The 23,657-nt window shown below is 40.0% G+C and overlaps 1 protein-coding gene across 4 annotated transcripts in view; it reads left to right on the top strand.

Annotated features, from left to right (window-relative positions):
* FNDC3B (fibronectin type III domain containing 3B) overlaps positions 1-23,657 on the top strand; it is a 363,910-nt gene that overhangs the window by 215,160 nt on the left and 125,093 nt on the right. For all 4 annotated transcript variants that reach the window (XM_049629594.1, XM_049629593.1, XM_049629595.1 and 1 more), the window contains one exon: positions 1,586-1,876. In XM_049629594.1, coding sequence (XP_049485551.1) covers positions 1,586-1,876 — 291 coding nt within the window. The remainder of the gene's footprint in view (positions 1-1,585; positions 1,877-23,657) is intronic.

Genomic DNA, 23,657 nt, shown 5'->3' with positions numbered 1-23,657 from the left:
GGGATTCTTTCTCCTTGTCTCTCTGTCCCTCCCCTGTGCATGCATGCGTACACTCTCTTTTTCTCTCAGAATAAATAAAACTTAAAAAAAAAAAAAAAGAAATGCTACCTTTCCACTCTCAGAAGTATTCAGTTTGGATGCTAATTTATTTGGTCATTCTGTGGCTATGGGGCCCTTTTCTATTGTAAACATTTAAGGAACCAATCTCTGTGGTATATATTGTCATTTTTATTGATGGCCTAAATTTAATTTTTAGTTGATTTAACATTTTTAACTTAAAATGTTTTCTCCTAAGATCATGAAATTATTTTGCAGACTCCCATTCTTTTTTTGAGCCACCTACAAAAATACACATAGTGAAGCCAGGTGACATTTTCTACTCCGTTTGTTTTTGCCTCTTGATTACTCCAGAATAGAAGTTTGAGACCACAGCTTACTATGTGTGGCACCAGGCTGCAGAGATGGCCTGTATTTACTATTTCTCCTTAAACGTTTCCCCTGATTCTTTGAGCTCTGAGTATTTTTAGTGGAAATTTTTCATCTCATCGTGTTAGTAAGTTTTAGTCAAATGTTGGCTCTTTTATTTTTTATGTATTTAAAAAAATGGTTTTTTAAACGTTTATTATTTTTGAGAAAGAGACAGAGCATGAGCAGGGGAGGAGCAGAGAGAGAGGGAGACACAGAATCGGAAGCAGGCTCCAGGCTTCAAGCTGTCAGCACAGAGCCTGACTCGGGGGCTCAAACTCATAAAATGTGAGATCATGATCTGAGCTGAAAGTTGGATGCTTGACTGACTGAGCCACCCAGGTGCCCCAAATGTTGGCTCTTTTAGATGCCACAAATAACTCTTTAGATTCTGGTTGTTACACTCTTTCGAGTAGAAATGCTATTTTGTCTATAATGATGAGTATATTTTTAAGTGTCTTGATTCTAAGGACATGTTTATGGGGGTATTTTGGGTTTTTTTCTGACTTTTTTTTTTTTTTGGTATGCTGCAACTAAAAACATTTTGACAGTGATTTTGACAAAACAGAATGAAATTTTTTATAAATTCAGCTAGATTATGAACTCTTTATGAACAGCAACCTTGTCTTCTTCAGCATTTTCCATAATTTCTGGAACATTCATTAACACATTGTATGGTTTTTAATGATTATTCCTTGATTGGTCAGAAATGAGTGGGAATATTTTATTTTTATTTTACTTCATTTATTCTTTTAAGTTTATGTATGCATTTTTGAGAGAGAGAAAGAGAGAGAAAGAGGGGAGGGGGAGGCGGGGAGAGGGAGAGAAGCCCAATCAAGCTGTGCACTGTCAGTGCAGAGCACGACACAGGGCTCAAACTCAAGAACTATGAGCTCATGACCTGAGCCGAAAGCAAGAGTCAGATATGTCTGAGCCACCCAAGTGCCCCAAATTGGGAATATTTTAAGCATGTATTTTATTTGTACATATATAATTTTAAAGGTATTTACTATGGTAATATTTTAAACTTCATCATTCAGGACTCAGGTTATTTGACCTGTTAGAATTTATTATCGAAACTGTAGACTGAGCGTGCATTTGTCATAACCCTCCATTTCAGAAATTATACCACTCTATGGAATGTCAAGCTACATCACCCGGGAAGACCAGTACAGCAAGCCTCCACACAAAAAACTGAAAGACCGCCAGATTGACCGCCAGAACCGCCTCAACAGTCCTCCTTCTTCTATCTACAAAAGCAACTGCACAACTGTGTACAACGGCTACGGGAAGGGCCACAGCGCCGGGGGTGGTGGAGGCAGTGGAGGCGGCAGTGGTGGTGGGCCAGGAATCAAGAAGACAGAGCGGCGAGCAAGAAGCAGTCCAAAGTCAAACGATGCAGATTTGCAAGGTAATGTGCAAAGATGTTTGCCATAAAGCATAAAACCATGGACACCTGGACATCCTAAAAGAAACGTCTTTTACATAACAGTGTCATTTCACGGTGGTTGGTCTTCCTACTAGGAATGACTGGTTAGACCTTCTCTGATCAGCAGAATATTGGATCCTCTCTTTTATTACTACTTTACGGCAGAAATACGTGTTGGTCACAGGTGCCATGTGACGTTCTGCGTACTCTCAGTAACAAGTATCTGAACTTGGTTCACTGCAAGGAGACAGGCGGGGAGGAGATCCATAGGAAAACAGTCTTTCTAAGAAGTTGAGGGCTGGTTTAAATCTGAACAGTATAATACTTTATAAAACCAGACGTTATTCCTTGGCTCTGTAGTGAAATTTATCATTGCGGAACAGTAATCTATTTCTTGGTTTCAGGCCTCAATTCTTGTTTAATGCCACCTTTGCATCCTGAATAAAGTACTCCTATCCCAAGAATGAGGTGGAAGAAATAAGGTTGCTACATAGGAGACATCTGCTCAAAAGGACATGTTTGTGTGTGTGTGTGTGGTTTTGTTTTTGTTTTTGTAGATTAGTCTTGTGGCTGTAGATCAGTTAATTTGGGGAGGAATGTATATGTGCTTTAAATGAAGTTTTTAGCCAAGATTTAGAAACAACCTATTTTGATGCCAAAGGAGTTAAAAACAGGCTCTGTATACAGTCACGTAGAGAAAGCTGACTGAACTGAAACACAGTAAGGTGTTGTTTTGAAAAAGCCAGGTGAGTTAACAAATATAAATATGTGAAGGCATGAGCAGCTATAAAAGACAAGATCAGAAGTGATTATAGCACTCATTAAATATACTCCTTCCTTTTACCAGACCTTATCTAGGTGTGTGTGAGAATGTGTTTGTGAATGAAAAAGACAGAAGTTGAGTATGTTTGATTGTGTACGGAAGACTGGACTCTTTTGGGGCCAAGGACACGTAGGTCGGACCAGACGTTGGCATCAGCGTTTCCCCCCATGTTATTTATGAGTGAATTATAGCATTAAAAAGAGGAATAGTAAGGTATAGTAAAAAGTGAATAATAATTTCTCTGAGTAAAGTGTTATTCTTCTAATTTTGTCTTTTATTCTTTTCTATATTTTCCAAGTTTCATGTAGTTATCATGTGTTATTCTTAGTCATTAAAGTGTAAGCAAGTATATAAAAGACACCCAAAGTTTAAGAGGCCTTTAAATAGCTTTTTAGGTATAGTCCTATTTCTGCCATATAAAGTAATTTTTAGTCAACTGATACTAAAATTTCTAAGTTTGAAATTAGATTACAATCAATGTTAGAATTTTTAACCAGGGGCATATAAGGGAATTCAAACAAAAAATTAGAAATAAGTTTTTCTAAGGAGAGTTTTAGTTTATAAAAAAGAGAAGAAGAATGTATAAGCAGTCTTCAGAGAGCGTAAGGAGGTTTGAACTTCCTTGATTACATGATTCATTCTCTAATAAGTTTTGCCCTGCCTTACACCAAAAGAGATTTAAGACAGGTGACATAGATATATATAACAGAGTCAGAATAAATTTGAGTAAAGATCTAAGGGGCAAAGAGATAAAGGAAGGAAAATAAGATGCGTCAGGGTTGAAGTTAGGAAATAAAACTAATGTAATTATGGATCAACTATGGCAAAAATAAGTATCTTCCTAATATGTGCAGTTATTTCATATCATTTGTCTAAAAGTGTAAGCTCCTCTATATTTTAACATACTCCTAGCTGGAAGAGAGGCTATGGATTTGCACTGAAATCTATATGGAAATGTTTGCTAATATAATATGCATGTGTTTACAAGCATTTTGGCCTTCTGTGTAATGAATGAGAATATAATTATTTTGAGCTCTTTGCTGTCATGTAGAAAACATTATTATTATTATAAATTTTATTGCGATGCTAACAGTGAGATCACTTTCGCTGTGGACTTCTGGGACGGTGTGTGTTGCGATGAAAAATTGGAAAAAAATTTTATCTCAGCTTTAGTCTGAACTTGGTCTATTTCTCCTTTTCCCATCACATTATTTACCTCCTCAAAACCACTCAGACTACAACTCTCCACATGGTGAGTCATGAAATAAAGAATCAGATGGGGTATTATGTGTTCTACTTCATTTCAGTAAGGATCTGAGGGGTTTATGTATTGGATTTAAAAACTAAGTATTCGTTTTCCCAAATGAATTGGGAACTTATGTCCCGACAAAAACATACACACAAGTATTTATACCCGCTGTATTCATAATTGCCAAAACTTAGAAGCAACCAAGATGTCCTCCAGTAAGTAAATGAACTGTGGCACATGCAGACAATGGAAACCCAACACTAAACAGAAATGAGCTGTTAAAGTATGAAAAGACATAAAACCACCTTAAATGAAACATGCCAATCTGATGACCATATTTCAAGGAGGTAAAAGATCTGGATTCCAAAAACCAAGACATTGATGAAAGGAATTGAAGAAGACACAAACAAATGGAAAGATATTCCCTGTTCATAGACTGGAAGGATTAATATTGTTAAAGTGTCCATAGTATCCAGAGCAATCTACAAGTTCAATGCAGTCCCTATCAAAATACAATAACATTTTTCAAAGAACTGGAACCAATGATCCTAACATCTATATGGAACCGCAAAAGACCTCAAATGGCCAGAACAATCTTGAAAAGGAGCAAAACTGAAGATATCACAATCCCCTATTTCAAGATATACTACAATGCTGTAGTAATCAAAAGAGTCTGGTACTGGCAGAAAAACAGATACATAGATCACTGCAACAGGATAGAGAATGCAGAAATAAACTCATGATTATATGGTCAATTAATCTACAACAAATAAGGCAAGAGTATACAATGAGGAAAAGACAGTCTGTTTTACAAATGGAGTTGGGAAAACTGGACAGGTATATGCAAAAGAATGAAGCTGGACCATTTTCTTACACCATACACAGAGATAAACTCAAAATGGTTTAAAGACCTAAATGTGAGTTCTGAAACCATTAACAATCTTAAGAGACGACATAGACGATAATCTGTTGGACTTGGACCTTAGCAGCGTATTTATGGACATGTCTCCTGAGGCAAGAGAAACCAAAACAAAAATAAACTATTGGAACTACACCACAATAAAAGGGTTTTGCAAACAAAATAATGAAAAGTCAATTTATTGAGTAGCAGAAGATATTTGCAAATGATACATCTGATAAAAGGTTAATATACAAAATATGTAAAGGATGTCTGCAACTCAACAAACAGAAAAACAATACAATGAAAAATAAGAGAGGATTGAAATGGACATTTTTCCAGAGAAGACATACAGATGGCCAATAGGCACTTGAAAAGATGATCACTATTACTAATCATCATGGAAATACAAATCAAAACCATCAATGTCACCTTGCAACAGTCAGAATGGCTAGTATCAAAAAGACATGAAATAGCAAGTGTTGATGAGGTTATGAAGAAAAAGAAGCCCTCATGCATGGTTTGTGGGAATGTAAATTGGTGCAACCACTGTGGAAACCAGTAGGGAAGTTCCTCAAAAAATTAAAAATATAACTACCATATGACCCAGTGATTTCACTACAGGTTACATACCCAGAGAAAAACACTAATTCAAAAAGATATATGTACCCCTATATTTATTGCAGCATTGTTTACATGAACCAAGATATAGAAGCAACCCATGTGTCCAATGACACATATATATCATGGTTATACACACACACACACACACGTGCTTAAATATTATTCAGCCATAAAAAATGAATGAGATCCTGCCATTTGCAACAACATGGAGAGATCTAAAGAGGGTATGATGCTGAGTGAAATAAGTCAGAGAAGGACAGATACCATATGATTTCACTTACATGTGGAATCTAAAAAGCAGGCAAAAAACAGACTCTTAAATAGAGAGAACAGAATGGTGGTTGCCAGAGGGGAGGTGGCTGGGGGATGGGCAAAATTGGTGAAGAGAATCAGGAGATGCAAACTTCCAGTTTTACATACTTTAAAAGAAAAACATCTCCAAGTGAATCAGATATTGTTTAAAAATAAAATACTAAGAATAAGCAGGGGAGCCTGGGTGGCTTAGTTGGTTGAGTGCCTGTCTTTGGCTCAGGTCATGATCTCGCAGTCTGAGTTTGAGCCCCACGTTGGGCTCTGTGCTGACCGCTCCGAGCCTGGAGCCTGCTTCAGGTTCTCTGTCTCCCTGTCTCTCTGCCCTTCCCCCACTCGTGTTCTGTCTCTTTCTCAAAGATAAACAAACATTAAAAAAAAATTTAAAGAATAAGCAGATGAAGCAGTGTGCAAACAAGAATAGAATTGAATAAAATATAGTAGACAGAATGAAATAAACTACCATTCTGGATCCAAAACCAAAAAATCAAACCCAAAACAGATCCCTAAACCTCATTTTCAGACCTACCAAAGCAGAATATCTCTGCCTGACCTGGATTCATTTTTGCTTGTTTGTTTGTTTTTTCGTCAATCCTCCACTGGGAATGATGTCAGCCAAGATGAAGAAATACTGTCCTAATATCAAGGATGGTTACAGTAGGTGTGATTCGCTAAGTTGTACACAATAGGAGGTAGGGACTTTGTTTAATTTACCATTCTCACCTCCTGGAACTGTGTCTGGCACATAGTGGTTACACAGCAAATATTTGTGGAACGAATGCTGTATTCTTAATTGGTTTTCTAGAACAGGCCTTCTGTTTGAGCACATGGAGTTGTTGCACCATTTCTTCTTCCTAGGAAGAATCGCTGTGCTCCTCAGGGATACAGCCGTGCAGCCAACCCCTCCTTTCATTTACTCTTACCTTTGGGAAAATAGTGTAGGCAGGGCAAGGTCCCAATGATACCCTCAGAGAAATGTAGGCTTCCTGTTTTTTGGAACTACTGTAGAGTTCATGGTGTGTTGGCATAGAACGTTGGGACTTTGTTATCAGACGTACTTGGCTTAGAATCGATCCAGCTTTGTTGCTTGCTAACTACTTGCTTTCAGTATTCCCAGAATCTCTGTTATCCTCATCTGTAAAATAGGTATTTTAATTTTCTTTATTAAATACTAAAAGTAGCCTAGTTCAGTTCTTAACCCTTCAGTATAACGGTAGCCCTTGTTACTTGGATATTTGTGACTGTCTCCCGCCTGTGATCTGAGGATCACCTTGCATCCAGGACATCCCCTCCTAACCAATGGCCTTCCTCCTTCCCTTCAGGCCCTCTCCCTCAACTCCTTCCCCTGTAAGCCAGAAGTGTCTTCCTCCTGCTCAAACCATCTTACACTTTCAAAAGCTCAACCCTATACTCCTAGACATTTGTATACTTTGCTAAATGATCACGACAATAAGTCTAGTTACTGTCACCACGCAGAGTTACAAAAAAGTTTTCTTCTGATGAGAACTTGTCAGATTCACTTTCTTAGCAGCTTTCACATTTGCAATACAGTGTTCTTGACTGTAGTCAGCATGCTATACATTGTCTCCCTTCAACTTACTTGCCTAATAGCTGGAAGTTTGTACGTCTTGATCCCCGTCACCTATTTCACTGATCACCTAACCCCCTTCTTCTTTGGCAGCCACCAGTCTATTCTCTGTATCTATGGGTTTGGTTTTATTTGTTCATTAGTTTTGTTTTTGTTTTTGTTTTTTAGATTCCACATTTAAGTAAAATCATATACAGTAGGTGTCTTTCTTTGACATAATTTCAGTTAACATAGTACCTTCTAGGGACATTCATGTTGTTGCAAATGGCAAGATTTCATTCGTTTCTATGGCTGAGTAATATTCCAGTGTGTGTGTGTGTGTGTGTGTGTGTGTGTGTGTGCGCGCACTTGCAACTTAGGTTGCATCCATACCCTAGCTACTGTAAATAATGCTGCATTGAACACAGGACTGCATTTATATCTTTTCAAATCAGTGTTTTTGTTTTCTTTGGATAAATACCCCAAAGTGGAATTGCTGAATCATACGACACGGAAAAATTTGTCCTCATATTCAGAACATTGCCCAATTGATAGGCCTTGAGCCTGTTCTGTAGCCAAGGCCCAGTTAAAGTTGTCCTCTTGTGTTTCATCACAGAGACTAAGGAACTTACTGATGTTCGTCACTGAATGGGAAGGAAGTTTCATTCCTTCCCTTTTGTTCTCAATAAGAACCAAAGCATATGACATTAAGGAAGTTACCCCGTGGTTACAGGTTTGAAACTGAAATCCTCCAAGTTTTAATCAGGGTTAGAGTCCTACTGTCCTGTATCCTCAGAAGGGAGGAAAAGGTTATTTGTTGGTGTTGTTTTGGGAAAGATTGTTTGAATCCAGAGTGGAAAATAAAAACTTTGGGGAGGACCCACTGTCTAATAATATGAAAAAGACCTAAGCAATCCCTTTAGTTATGGGGAGTGTGTGTGTGTGTGTGTGTGTGTGTGCATGCGTGTGTCTGTGTGTCTGCATGTCTGTGTCTGGGGTGGTTCAGGGAGAGGGAAAGAGAGTACATCAAACATGCTAAGTCACAGTCTCTACTCTGTGTGTAGAGGTATGTCATGCATGCAGTTGATACTGCTGACCTTTACCTCATCCCTAAGTCTACTGCAGGAGTGAGATTTCTTTCTCACTCATTACCTGAACATTTTAAAACCATATGGAATTGTAAGATATAGTAATACAGAATATGTTTTGGGCCATATGATACACAACAAGTCATTTCACCCTGCCTCAGATTTCCTTTAGTAAAATGAACAAGTGAATTAAGGTTGGTGATTTTCAAAATTTATCCATGAGTAGATCTTCCTTTTTCAAACAGTCTTGTGTAGATTCCCCAATTAAATACAAATCCTTATTCCCATACCTCTATCATATGTGTTCCTGTGCACGTGTGCACACGCACCCACACATATCCTGAAAGCAGATAGAGTTGGTGTTGCTATGGCTGGAGTGGGAGACCTGGGTACTTGTTAGCATCCACAAGGCTTTCCCCGAGGTTAATCCCTCACCTAGACCCTGGCTGCTTGGTCTCAGACCCGTGGCTTCACCACCATGGAGGAACTTGTGAGATACGTACCCTCATGGCCTGCCCCAGACCTAACCAACAGTCCGTGGAGGCGGGACCCAGCAATCTGTGTTTCCCTAGACTCTCCAGGTGGTGATTAGGCACAGTAACATTTGAGAGCCACCAGCCCTTTGAGTGCCAAGCAATTTTTAAGTGAGATTTTAAAATGGGGGGGAATCTGGGAGGCATTAGTTACAATACTTGATTTAAGTTGAAGCCTATTCCTTTTGTAGTATACCTGTATACCTATAGATATATACCGGTGTTGGTAGAGTTCCATTTGTGTTGCTAACATACAGGTAGTAGCCGATGTGGAGACCTGTAGAACTTTCAGGGCTGTGTGGGAAAAAATCGGGACAAAATGGTAAGAATTCCAAATATAGAAGAAAATGAGGATACGGCATACTTTTGGCATTTGACCTTTGGCCTTTGAATTGTTGACAATCCAAAGCTTCAGTTATACTTTAGACGAAATTCCACCACATGGAGTCATAATTTTTTTGTTTTAACTCTAGAAGCTGGTGACAGAAGCATTATTCTTGTGCTTTTGTCCTTCAGACATCACAGATTGCCTTCTGACCCCAGCAGTGTTCCTCATTACTAGGTTTTTGTATTCTAATTCCTTCTCAGCTGGTCCTCCCTGACTTTTTTTTCTCTTTTTATATTTTGCTATCACTGCTCAGAAACCAGGATCTGACCTCAATATCTATTTACCCAAACTTAGACTGAAAGCTTATTCATTCTGCAGATAAGAATTACAGTAGTAAATTCGGGATGGTGTTTTCCTGTCTACCTCTGAGATTGTGAGTTTGGGAGTCCTTGGGGTTTATCCTCTTGCTGGATGGCATGGGCTCCAGGAGGGGGTGCCTGCATCCACCTGTGCACGGTGACAGTGGTCCTCTTTGTTTGGGAGGAGGAACCCAATGTTAATAAGGTCTGGAATGTTGGGAGTCAAGGCAGATTTTTTTTCTTCTGGAATCTCTTTTGGTCTTGGCTCCCTATAAAAGATAACACAGGTGCTTTTCTGTTTAAGATATTTCGTGGGGCTTGCTCATTTCACAAGTGGCTGCTGTCTTCTTTCACTTGCAACCTTTTCTATCTCCTGAGCACATGTCCTCTCAGGCATGTTCAGACAAGGTGTTTTGGAAGACAGTTTGGTTGTGGAGGGGCAGTAGGGTGTTTCTTTTCTCCTTCATTCAGTATGCACTTTCCTCACTGCACTTGAAAATGGACAGTTTCTAGATGGATTTCCATCACTGCTTCATCTCTCAAGTCTGTAGCTGCAGATAAATCCTGTGTGTTTTCACTTGTCTGCAGCTGTGGACAAATCCTAAGCATGGCAAAAATACCAAGAAAACATGAAAAAAATTAAAAGTGAGCTCAGGTCAGTGGAATTCACCCATCTTTCTGCCAAGTACAGTCTGAAAGTGAAAATAGTCCAAACAAGCCTGAATAACTTTTTTTTTTTTTTTTTTTTTTGAAGGATGATATGTGGACCCCTGGCTCAAAATGCAAGAGACATTCTTTCTAGCAGGAAACTGGGCAGTTAACACCCTGTTTTCCATTTTAAATGTGGGCTGCCAGATCCATTCTCTGGGTTTTCGAGGCCTCTGAGTGATGCTGGTTGAGGTCTGAGCAGACTTCCTACAACAACCGCCTACGTGTGGGGTGGGAAAAGGAGACAAGCCCGGGGATATAAGGCAAAGTTTTCAGAAGGAATGTGTTGCTTGTTGACATGTGCTTTCTGACCTGGGCATTATCTTCTGAAGGCCAGAGCTGGAGAAATCAAACAATGAATAACTCTTCCTTCTGTTAAGATTCGAGTATGCTGATTTTTTTTTTTCCTTAAAGAGGTATTGACTTACCTGACTGGTGCAAAGGCACATGTGTGGCTCATCAAAGAGGAAATGAGGGTGGCCCAAATTGTGGCTCATGAGTAGAGTATGTAGGCGTCTTTATCAAGTCCTATCACTTTCTTTTTGCCTTTTGCCCTCTTCCGACCCCCCTGTATTGTTCTTGCAATCTGGAATGTTTTCAAGATGTTAATTACATGATTCTTTGAATAGACAGGATGAGATATTTTTGTCATGTCATGTTTAAGAAGTCTTTTATAAAGTATTTTTTAATGTTTATTTTTGAGAGAGATGCAGAGTGTGAGCGGGGGAGGGGCAGAGAGAGAGGGAGACACAGAATCCAAAGCAGGCTCCAGGCGCCGAGCTGTCAGCACAGAGCCCGATGTGGGGCTCAAACCCATGAACTGCGAGATCATGACCTGAGCTGAAATCTGACGCTTAATCTACTGAGCCACCCAGGCGCGCCCCCACTTTAAGAAGTCTTAACCCATTAAATCATACTTGAAGCTTCACATTTTTCACTTACTTATAAAAAGACAAATAACACGTGAAAACATTCTTTGAGTTTTCTTTTGAAATGAGTGTTCACCAGGCAATCGAAGGCAGAATTTTGATTTGTTTGTACCATATGTAGTACTTAACTCCGTGAACCTGTATTATTTTCACTGTCTTTTTGCTTTCTTGGGAACAGGTCATAGAGGCAGTTTAGATGACCTCAGAATGCATGTTGGTAAAATACATGGCATTCCAAAGAACCCTTTAAATAGCAGATATAAGTGATGACATGCTTTTTTTCTGGTACATATGTAACCTTCAATTTTATCGAATTGAAGCTTTTATATGTGATTCTCTCATTTAGCGAAGTTGAATTCTGAATTTAACTGGGTCAGAGGTCATCATCACAAATGTGTCAGAAGCAGAATGTGTTAGAAGCAGAATAACTTACTAGTTGGGACCTTGCAGTTCTAGGTTTAGTCCCAGCTCTGCCACTTGTGAGGTGTGTGCCCTTGGGCAAGACAGTTCCTCTCTCAAAGCTTCAGCTTCTTCACTTATGTATAAAGTGGGGGTAATTAATAACACTTAATTCATAGGCTGTTACAAGCTCTCAATATAATTTCAGGGACTAAGTGCTTTGCAGGTGTTACAGAGCGTGGACGAAGAAAGACCACGACATTTGTCTGCTTGTGAGAACTGCCTCCTGTGGGTCATGTTAGCAGAACCCCAGCCTGGGATCGTGCCCCGCTGAGTGCCGAGGGCCAAGGCACCTTGCATTCTGGGTCAGTCTTGAGTAATGTTGAGTGCCAAGGACGTGATACACGAGAGGATTCTGTGGAGCATGCAGTCCCCCCCCCACCAAATTCTCACTGTTGCTACCCACAAACTACCTGAATTCTGAGCAAGAATGAACTTCATCCCTCTCCCCTCATCTTTCCTCTGCCTCCTCTCTGGACTGGATTCTCTTCTGAGATTTAGGGGAGAGCCTGACAGGCGAGCTTGCTTCTGTGTTTGAAACTGCCCAACATATTGGCTGCTTTACATTACTTTGCTAGTGCTGGGGGGAAAAGGGAGAGAGGTTAGCTGGAGGTGATTTGGGTGAACAACAACTTCTCTGTATTTATTTTGCCAGCACTGATATTACTTGCTGTAGGACAGTTAGTTACCCCAAGTGGAGAAGCTAACTAGGAAAACCCACTAAATTTCATAATCTTTCACAATTCTTCCTTACACCTCGTAAGTCCTAACCATCGCGTCCGTGTCCCGTTGCTCATATCCTGTTGGTCATATATTGTCGGTTGATGCATTGTGGAAGGCACAGAGCTGTGAATATCAGGAGAAAACGGTCATGGGGCAGGGGAGTGGCATGACAGAGGCTGCCCATCACATGGTGTGTGGAGCCAGAAGCCATTTCTATTAATACTCCATCTGAAATAGTCTCACCATTTGTGATGGAATTTTGGCAACTTTTATAGGATCAGTGCATTATAATGTGACAATTGTAGTCAGTATCGCAAATGCGTTGTTAACTATATAGGTCATCTTTTCTGCCATGAACAGCCTTGGCTTTTAGCTTAAATTTAATTTGCCCAACCATACACTCCACGGTATCACTGACTGTATTACCCTGTTCCAATTTTTAGTGCTTAATAAGACCTTGAAATCCTATTAAGAATTGAGTGGAGAACGCAAGAAATAGGACCAGTCCAAGGGAAACAATGGTGAGACTAGCTAAGTGCTCATGATTTATGATTTACAAAATAAACAGTATAAATGTCTCTGTAGTTGATTATACAATTTCCTCTTTTTTTTCCTGTGGTGCTGAATTTGCATTTTGAAAAACTACCCCCCCCCCCCGCACCAGCGCGCGCGCACGCGCGCACACACACACACACACACACACACACACACACACTGCCCCCAGCTCATAACTCCTTCTTTCCAGCTGCGTCAGAAAGTTGGGGGCTTTCTGTGTAGGTGTTGTGCTCAGAAAAGGGCAGGAAAGTCCAGGTGATAGTGGTGGGATGATTTGTTCCAGGCACAACAGGGAATTGTGTTTGTTTAGGAAGACTGGAAAATAAGAAGGCGGGAGAGAAATGAGAAGGGCCTCAGAGGAATGGCACATGGAAATAAAAGGAAGTGGTAAAAGTAGGAAAACGAGTAGCATGAAAGGAACAAACAACAGTAGACAAGATTCAGTGGAATGTGGAATAAAATTAATTTGGAAAAAACAGATAAAATCCGAGAAAATTCATGGTTCCATTTGCGTCAGCTCCATGCCTCTCACTATGTGAACCTTTTCCAGTGGAGTGGGTGGAGGGGGCAAGCCTGTCTGCCATATTGTGGTCCTCGAGCCCTGTTATTGGTGGCTGTACTTTGAACAGATTTCCATGTGAATAAGTCTCTTACTCTTTTCCTATTTGGACTTTTCCTAACATTTCTGGCTTCCTTCTGTGCTGGATGAGTGCATCTACTGCCAGTGTACATTGATTTGATAAGCAAATTAGAAATGAAATGTTAGGTAGCGCTTTCAAAGGAGTCAGCAGTACACTATACTCAGGTTTCAGCTTTTTGAATAGTGATCTGTAGTTAAAGTGATATTTTAAGAGCTTCGATGTGCTTAAGAACTGGAAATTTAACCCCCCCCCCCCCCTTTTTTTTTTTTTTTTTTTTTTAGCTTAAAAACTAACAAGGAAAGAGTTTATTTTTACCCTTGGTTGGTATGCCTTTGTGAAAAAGTAGCCTGCCTTTTTTTTTTTAATCGCAGTTTTATTATTATTATTATTATTATTATTATTTTATTTTAGAGAGAGCAGGAAAGGGTCAGAGAGAGAGAGAGAGAGAGAGAGAGAGAGAGAATCCCAGGCAGGTTCCATGCTGAGTGCAGAGCCCAATGCGGGGCTCAATCTCACAAACCATGAGATCATGAGCTGAGCCGACGGCAAGAGTCAGATGCTCAACCAACTGAGCCACCCAGGTGCCCCAAAAAGTAGCTGCTTTAATTGAAGGTGCTGTGATTACTTTCATTCAGGTCTTGTTACAAACTGAGGAGACCTTAAAATGCAGTTGGTTTCTCTGAATAGAAAAGTTCTCTCTTACTTACCTTTATATATAAAATCAAGTTTTGCTTTCTAGACTTACTAGAACTACCCCATGAAAGCAACATGAGGAAGTAAGAGAGAAGAGCTAGGTCAGCTAGCAGTATTTTTTTTTTTTTAATTTTCATAAGTGCATTTCTTACTGCTAGCTTTAATTCACACAGTGAACTTACTGAGCTCTTTTTTCCTATTATTTGAAAAGACACAGATTATTATATGGAACAGGAAGATCCTTAAAACAAAGAGGGATGGAGAAATTGCCACACTCTGGTTCACTGAGTTCCTGAAAACTATTTAAGTATCTTGCCAAGCACATTAAAAAAAAATAATATTTAGTCTTTCACAAAAGTTTATCTTTTGGTGGAATTTGCTCTAAGGAACTCCGTAAGATATCGGCATCTCTTGAAAACTGGTTAAAAATCATGTGTTACTTAAGTGGAAAATGTTTATTACTGCCTTAATTCTTCAGCTATCAGGGTTTTTTTTGAAACACACTGACACCATTAATATTATTTACTATTCACAGTATCATCCGTGAGAGGATGGCTCGAATTTGATTGCAGCCAGTTTTCAATTTGAAACTATATTTTCATTTTTTTGAAGGTTTCCCTGTCCGTGAAGTCTTAGTCTCCATTGATTTCTCTGGATTTAGTGGATTCAATGTCATCTAGAAGATAATGTGTGATGGCAAAACTGTCTCTACTGTTTGTTAAGTAACTGTTGTATTACTGTTTTACAGAAGAAAGGTTATATTTTAGGTAGCAAAGATTGTAGGGTCAGTAAGGTTTCCTACTGATTTGCCTGAATCTGCAGTGCATCAATGCCTGTTTTCTGCATCATTTCTTCCAAATCACCTCGAGGTCAGTTGGTTACCATTCTGTGTTCATGCTACCCATAGTTGGAATGGGAGATACTCAAGAAAATCTGTTGTACATTAGCCTCTGTACTTAAGCTTTCAGAACTTTAGTTTTCTGAACTTGATAATCTGTGGGATGTTTTATACCTGGAAATTAGGATTCTCACACATTCTACTTTTTCTCCTACTTTTTTTTAAGTTTATTTATTTATTTATTTAGAGAGAGAGAGAGAGAGAGAGAGAGAGAGAGAGAGAATCCCAAGCAGGCTCCACATTGTCAGCATGGAGCCCAGATCAGGACCTGAGCCAAAACCAAGAGTTGAGCGCTTAACCAACTGAACCATCCAGGTGCCCCCTTTTCTCCTTCTTTATACTTTATTCTGTGCAGTTTAAAATTCTGTGAATTCTTTCCCCTACTCTGTATACCTGCCTTCTGTGACCTGCTATATTTATCATCACTAATACTGTGAGTTCAGAATTTTTTATTTATTCATTTGTTCATTTACTGCTGGGGTATTTCATTTTGTTTTGCTTCAAAGGAAGTAGGAGAAGAATGTTTTTAGTACTAGATTTTTATCATAGTTCTCTCCCCATTTACTTTTGAAGAAGAAAAGTTCAAGACTTATTTTAAGACTAGGTTTCAACTTCATTGAGCTCATCCGAAGAAAAAGGTAAAGATAGAACCTATCAGTTCATGGCCCTTCTTTACAGGAGCATGATCCACATGGTTGATGATCTGTGTCCCCTCATTTTTCCTTATGTTTCCTTTCTGCTCATCCCTTGCGTCCATCTTGATCTTCAGTAATCTCCTCCCCAATGAGTAACCAGCCCGGATAAGAGGATAAGGGAACATGTGTCCAGATGGCTGCTGTTCATAGCTCCACTAAAGTTTTGAGACCCCGAAACATAAAGTGATGCTCCGGAATGATCTTTAGGGTTCATTCATAATACTGAATAGGTCCATAAGAAACTGGGTGGGCAGGGGGTTGGTCAAAAACAATTGAATAGTAGACATTTTATAATTTAACTCAATATTCCAGACCCCCAGTATAGTGGATAATCATAAGTATCTTACATTGTGTATCTCTGTTCTGTTTTTCACCTATTGCTATGCCTCTTTCATTGTTCTTATTTTCCCCTCTTTCAATGTCAAGAAAGAGTAAGAGGCTTAGAGAAAACGGTGAACACCGAGGAATGCAGATGATTTGTCCAATTAATAGGTTAGTTTTTGCAGTCAGCATATCACAAGTGATATTTTTGGGAAGCAACGGATCAGCTACCTATTTAAGGCAGGATATATACTGGATTTTATAAAGATACCGAGGCATAAAATGGAATCAGGTTACAGTCTCCAAGGTGTTTACTTGAAAATGGTGGCCAGAGTCCTATTGATTAATGCTGGTGAATGAGAAACCAAAATGGAAAATAAACCATCCCTAGACAAGTGGTAATCATAGGTGATGATTATGTTAATTCTACTTTATTTAGTGGTGGTTTTGTTCCTGGAAAATTACTTTTATTTTTTTCCAAGAGGAATTTGAGGCATTTGAGAGTCACATGTTTTGCAGAAGCTCTTGTGTATAATTTTTCAGTTTTATCCAACTTCATAAGCCTTCAGGAAATGTTTTCAGGCCTAGATTTATGGACACTGTACATGGTATCTGCTACCAAAAGAACATTCTGCCATCAGGCCCATTGGAAAGCATCTTGTCTGTCTTTCTGTTACAGTGTTGTGAGCAGCTGTTCCTTCAGCATTTTGGAATCATTTTAATGCACAAGATGGAAAAAATGGAAAATCAAAAGAAAAAGATAGGCATAAATTTCTGTGACAAAGAAACTGCCAGGGGTAAATGTCAGTATTTTTCAATCTTTTTTATCCCTGTGCTAGATTTGGGATAATATAGGACGGTGACAAGTCAGTTGTTACCCCCAGAAATTCAGTAGCAAATTTCAGTTCTGTCCCAGGAGGAGAATGGACTCAAAATAAGTTTGGGATTAAACTCTAGCACAGTCCTGGCACATAGTATGAACGTAGCTCATTTAATTTGGCTTGAGTTTCTTTGTTCTGCCTTTCTTCGTATTGAATCATTGCTGTCCGCAGAGAAGCTTAGCCCCGTGGAGCCCACCTCTGATAGGCTGTGTCTTCGTTCCCTGGGGCTGACAAATTACCACACGGTCAGTGTTTAAAACAACAGAAACTTAGTCTCTTACAGTTCTGGAGAGAATCTAGAGGGTACCATTTTGGAGGTCAGAAGTCTGAAACCAGTGTGCTGAGGGCTGAAATCAAGGTGTTGGCAAGTTGAGCTCCCAGGCTCTAGGGAGGAGTCTGGTCCTTAGCTGTTCCAGCCGGTGGCTGCCACGTTCCTCGGCCTGTGGCTACCTCGTTCCCATCTGCAAGCCCAGCATCTTCCAACCTCTCTCTGTCCCATCTTCGCATTGTCTTCTCCTCTCAGTATGCCAGATCTGCTGCTGCTGCCTCCTTACACAAATAAGTATTAATTTAAGGCCTACTCAGGTAATCCAAGTCAATTTTCACATCTCCAGAGATTTGGCCACGTAAAGGCAACATTCACGGGTGCCAGGGATTGGGATGTGGACATCCCCTGGCGGCTCTCTTCAGCCTTACCGCAGACTACATTCAGTATCATCATGCTGGCAACCTGGCCAGAGCTAGCCCATCGGCCGGCATGGTGTTTAGATCTGATTGATGTATTCCCTCACCTTTCTCAGCATCCACCTCAGGCTTTTCGGTGACTTACAGTTAATACACACGGCCAACAGCCGCACCGAGTATCTGTTTCTAGGAACATAGACCCAGAACCATTTAGCAGAGCTCCCTCCTCTCTGTGGTAGTTTGCACTGGGGAAATCTCTGCACAGTACGTCAAGCTACTTGAGGCAAGTCCACGAAATTGTTCAGTTTAACTCTGAAAGTACAAGTGAGTTGGATGTGCGTGCGTATAAACATGTGAAATAGTGGATGGGTATTTTCAGGACATGTTTAATGGAAGTTGAATATCAGGATCTGTGTAATTACTTAAAAGATGAGTAGTTAATGGCATTTCCCAAGAAGTGAAAGAAACCTATCTAATTTGGAACATATATTTTTTTACAAAAAGGAAACCAAGGTAGTTTTCATCTAGCTTGAGATAAGACTCAGAAAGCTTTTTTTAAATTTCTTTTTTAATGTTTAATTATTTTTGAGAGAGAGAAAGAGAGAGTGCAAGCAGGGGAGGGGCAGAGAGAGAGGGAAACACAGAATCTGAAGCAGACTCCCGGCTCCGAACTGTCAGCACAGAGCCCAATGCGGGGTTCAAACTCACGAACCATGAGATCATGATCTAAGCTGAAGTCGGACGTTTAACTGACTGAGCCACCCAGGGGCCCCAAGACTCACAAAGCTTTTAATATAATTCCTAATGAATCTAACAATTCTGCGATGATAATGATTGATCATCATAGAATTTTCCTAAAGAAATTCCATACCCATGGTGTTGATTCGATATTGACTGGATAGTTAATGTTATAGAGTGATTATCTGTAATACACTCGTGGAAAGTGTATCCTTTCCATGATGACTCTTACGTGAGGTCTGGTAATTGGTTTAACTTTGAAGAAGAGTTATATGGAGCCCAAGTTTTCATAAGGGTTATAAATTCTCCATCCCTGTTGTCTCTCTTGCTATGTTTTAGATTGTTGCCTGATGTAATAAAATTTGTGTCTTGTAGATTTTCTTTTTCACCCTTTGGTGGGTGTTTTGCCGAAAATGAAAGACACAGGTGATTTCAATTACATACAAGATAGTTTTTATTGTTTTTAATACATTTATTTTGAGAGAGAGTGTGTATATGCACAAGTGGGGGAGGGGCAGAGAAACAGGGGGAGAGAGAATCCCAAGCAGGCTCCATGCTGTCAGCACAGAACCCAATACAGGGCGTTGAACCCATGAAACTGTGAGATCATGACCGGGGCCGAAACCAAGAGCTACACATTTAACTGACTGAGCCACCCAGGTGCCCCCACAAGATAGTATTTTAAATCAGTTAAGGTTCTTTTCTACTCCAGAAACTTGGTGGGAGATATCTGTCAAGGTTAAGTTTATACTGTATAACTGTTTATCTGTTTACTGTGCACTGTATATCTGTTTAAAGCAGATCATTGTTTGGATGAGCAAATTAGAACCCTGCATCTACTGTAGGTTTTCAAAAATTACCTGGACAGTAATTGTAGAATTATAAGGAATCCTAAAACAAGAGGTTAAGACAAGAGGTGAGCCTGGGCTTACCCAGGCCCGTGTTTTACGTGAAGCGGGACTCAAGCTCATCCAAAGCGGGGTTCGTGCTCACCCGATGTGGGGCTTGGGGTTCGTGCTCACCCGATGTGGGGCTTGGGGCTTGAGCTCACTCGATGTGGGAATCAAACTCCTATCATGACCTGAGGTGGAGTCAGATGCTTAACGACAGGTCCACCCAGGAGCCCAAAACAATGAAGTTTTGACTAGACATTGAAAACTCAGCTGGATTTTCCATCATCAGCCAAGATGATACATGACAGAAGATAGCAGGTGTGAATGCCCTGACAGTCTGCAAATAAGAAATCGAGAAATTGAAGATAAACTGCCAGTCATGTAGATTACATCTTGCTCGTAGCCAGTTTGAAGCTATGTCTATGTGCTAGATTAGTTGTCTAATTAACTCTTATGGTATTAATAAAGGGGAAACAGAAGCTGAGGGAATCACATCACGTTACCTGCTTGGAATAGCTTCTCTGGTCTTTTAGTGAATTTAAAACATTAAGTCTGTCCAATTTAAACCATTTAACTCTACCCATAGTCGTGAGCTTTTAGTTTTAGCTACTTACGTGTTTTTTCCATAAGAGTATCAATCACTTACAGCATATATTATGTGCTGCCAGTTCCTTTTGGAGCCAATTTAAATGAGAAAAATAAAGGACTTGGGTAAAAACTATTTAAGTATGTCTGGTAAGTTGTTTTACTATTTGAGAACAACTCTGGAGACCAAAATACATTTTCCACTTAGTAGAATTTGGCTTTTTTTTTTTTTTTTTTTTTTTTTTTGTGAGCCGTGACATTCATGGAAATATGTTGAAATCTTAAATGTAGAGAATGACTTATTTCTTTTGGTATTACTTGCTGTCTAAAACGATGTTACAATCTATACTACGATATGTCTGTGATCAGCAGCATCTAGGCTGCAATGAAACGTGTTTATCATGATCCATAACTTCTTCCTATTCTGGATTCTTTTGATTGTAGAGTGAGTATACTACAAACCCTTGGATTTCTATGGAATGTTGAATGCATATTTTGGTCCCTTGAGTTGCAACTCTTAAAATACTAATACCATATACTAAACCTTAGGTCTAGAAAATCACATTAATTATTATGAAACAAACAGTAAGTTTCTGTATATCTGAAACGTATTTTATTAAATATGACCTTTTTCCTAGATTTTCAGTGTTATCGTAGTCCTTGCTTATTTTTTAAAGACTATGTTTTGAGAGCACTTTTAGGTTCATGGCAAAATTGAGAAGAAGGTACAGAGAGTTCCCATATCCAGTGCATGTTTTTAAATCTGTGTGTATGCATGTGTACTTTCGTAAAGCTTCAATTCCCCTGGCTAGTCCCTCTGCCGTAACTTGTGTTCCCTTGAGTTCATTCTTAACACAGCAGCCAGGGAGACTTTGTTAAAACCCTCTGTTTTCCTTTTGAACTTACGATGAAGTGCAGACTCTTTACCCCCATATCTGAAGTCTGCATCAGCTGCCTCAGCTCCTTCCAGGCATGCTCCCGCTCTCTGGGCTCTAGACACACAGGCTTCCTCTCCATTTCTCATACATGTGAGGGCCTTAGCCCTCTCTATTCCCTCTGCCTCCAAAATTCTCTTGTTCTTTGTTGGGTGGGGGGTGGGGGCGAGGGCGGGAGGTGTCCCCCTCTTCCTTCCTGGAGTAGCCCAGATGCTTCAGACTCAGTGAGGCCTTCCTGGCTGCTCCATCATATCACCCTCTGGCACCTGCCGCTAGCTGAGCTCATCATGTTTGTTCATAGATATGTATGTTATCTATATTCACCCCCAGAGTTTGCACTGCAAATGGATTAGAAACGGATTGGAGTTGTTGGAAGTGCCAAGTACAGAGCTCATTCAGAGGGACCTCTAGGCATCTCTTATGAGTGGTATGAATTGCTGAATTTGTCTCTTACTTAGAAATTTTCATATTACACAGCTTGAGTTAAAATACAGAATGCCATTGCCGTTGGAAAGAGTTACCAGATAGTGTACTGTGCATGCTTGTGTGGCAGAATTGCATAGCATGTAGCGTAGAATGCTTTTGTGAGGAACTGAACTGCTGGGTAGAATTTGCTGCTAAGCCTATTTCAGCCCCACAGATAAAGGCCTTTCCTATACATGAAGTCTTGTATTTCCCTCCTGCCAAATAAATGTCATAAACTGTCATCACTGCACCCCTACCCCCCAATTTTTGTTCAGTAAGAATTAGCCTGTTTGGGGAGTTTCAGAGTCCATTTTGGCTCTCTCCGTATCATTAGCTTTTACCCTTAGGTGGAATCTGGACTTTGTGTTTCCACCTATGAAGTTGTCACTGAGTTCCATGTAATTCCTAAGAGTTAAAACTTCCCTCAGATACTCCTGACTGCATGGCAGCAAACATAATTTGGAATATTAAAGTTTTTATATGGAAACTGATTCAACTTTTTGTCTTAAACTGTTTCCTTCCATTGTTGGGGGGTATTTTTCAGACACCAACTTTTAGTAGTCTGATTCTTTTAGCACTTTCATTAAAGAATTTTTAAAAAATGGTATTGCAGGGGTGCCTAATGGCTCAGTTGGTTAAGTGTCTGACTCTTGCTTTCCGCTCAGGTCATGATCTCAGTTTGTGGGTTTGAGCCCCATGTCAGGCTGTGCACTGGTGGCATGGAGCCTGCTTGGGATTCTCTCTCCCTCTCTCTCTACCCCTCCGTTTCTTGTGCTCTCTCTCTGTCTCCAAATAAATAAATTAAAAAAAAAAAAAGGTATTACAACTTTTGTATTACTTAGCATCTTTGGCACTCAGAATGGTTTTATATGCTCTTATTTTATTGAAAGATGAGATGAAAATAGTCTTTCCTGGCTGTTGGGAGACAATGTGGAACCTGGCTTTTGGACCACCCTCTACTAGTGTTGGGGACTGCTTGCCCACTTGCTCCCACTTGGCTGTTCCAGCCAGGGCTCCCTTGAGTGGTCACCATGCTCTTAGAAGAGAGTTCTTAAGTGGACTTCAGTCGGTTCCAGAAATAAAAATGGGCATGTATCATCTTCCAGATGTTAATAGAATGAGAGAGCAGCACATTTGTCTTTGAAATTATTATGATCCATCCATGTATGAAAGCATTCTCCACCAGGGAGTACATTGACATTTTAGAACAAGGATAGACTCTTCCATCTTGGTCTAGAGACACGCTAGTGTCCCCCACGCTAATAATAACATTCAAGGAAAGAAAGCCTCTGTGATATGTAGCCTAGGAGATAAGCTTGTCCTGGGAGAACTCATCTGAATGAGAAGCAAATCCGAGCCCTTATAATATTGTCAGTTAGGTCCACATCACCACTGGGCTTAAGCAGAAACCTCTAATTCCAGGTTTTTTCTCAGAAGAGTCCAGCAGTCTTAACTAAAGGTACAGGAGATATTATATACCCATGTTTGCTTGAAAACCATGTTGTTGCCAAGATCAGGAACCAGAATTAGTCCTTCTCCTGTCTCCACAATAACTCTAAGAGGGTGGTGATGGAAAGGTATTTCAGCATTCAAAAGTAATAAAACATAGTACCGTGAATCATGCTTGAGACTTCCGTAAAATCTTGGTGTTTTGTTTGGTTAGAACATCTCTTCTATTTCTGCATTAAGCTATGATGACCACCTGTATAGAGCCTATTTAGAAACTGTCTGAAGTGCCTTAAGGAAAAAGTAGCTGAGTTTTGTGACAATGGGGAACAATTAGTTTATAGCGCCCTGACCCTGTCTGTGGTCGGTGACCAGCAGGCAGAGGTTGTGTATTGCAGTGGAGAAAGGGACTGACTGCTGCGGAAGACATAACCTCGTTCTAGACACAACTGGACGCGATCTTTTTTTTTTAGATATTGCCTTTTACAAGTTTCAGGGAGATTTTAATTTCACATTTCCGGCAAATATTCTTTATTTGGGTCTCTGGACTTTGCTGGAAAGCACAGAACCCTGAAAACTCAATGTGATGACCTTGGTACCTCCTTAATTTCTTTCTTCCTGTTCTTTATCTCTCTTCCGACTTCCTTTCACTCCCCTGAAAGTTAACACCTGCCAGCGACATCAACTGTATGCTGCTTTCACTGGAGACGGGTGCCTCAAAATCAATCCTGGCAAC

Source organism: Panthera uncia, chromosome C2, assembly GCF_023721935.1.
Source record: "Panthera uncia isolate 11264 chromosome C2, Puncia_PCG_1.0, whole genome shotgun sequence".
NCBI classification, from domain to species: Eukaryota; Metazoa; Chordata; class Mammalia; order Carnivora; family Felidae; genus Panthera; species Panthera uncia.
Note: the sequence above shows the minus strand (reverse complement) of the source record. Positions and strands in the feature narration are given on the sequence as shown.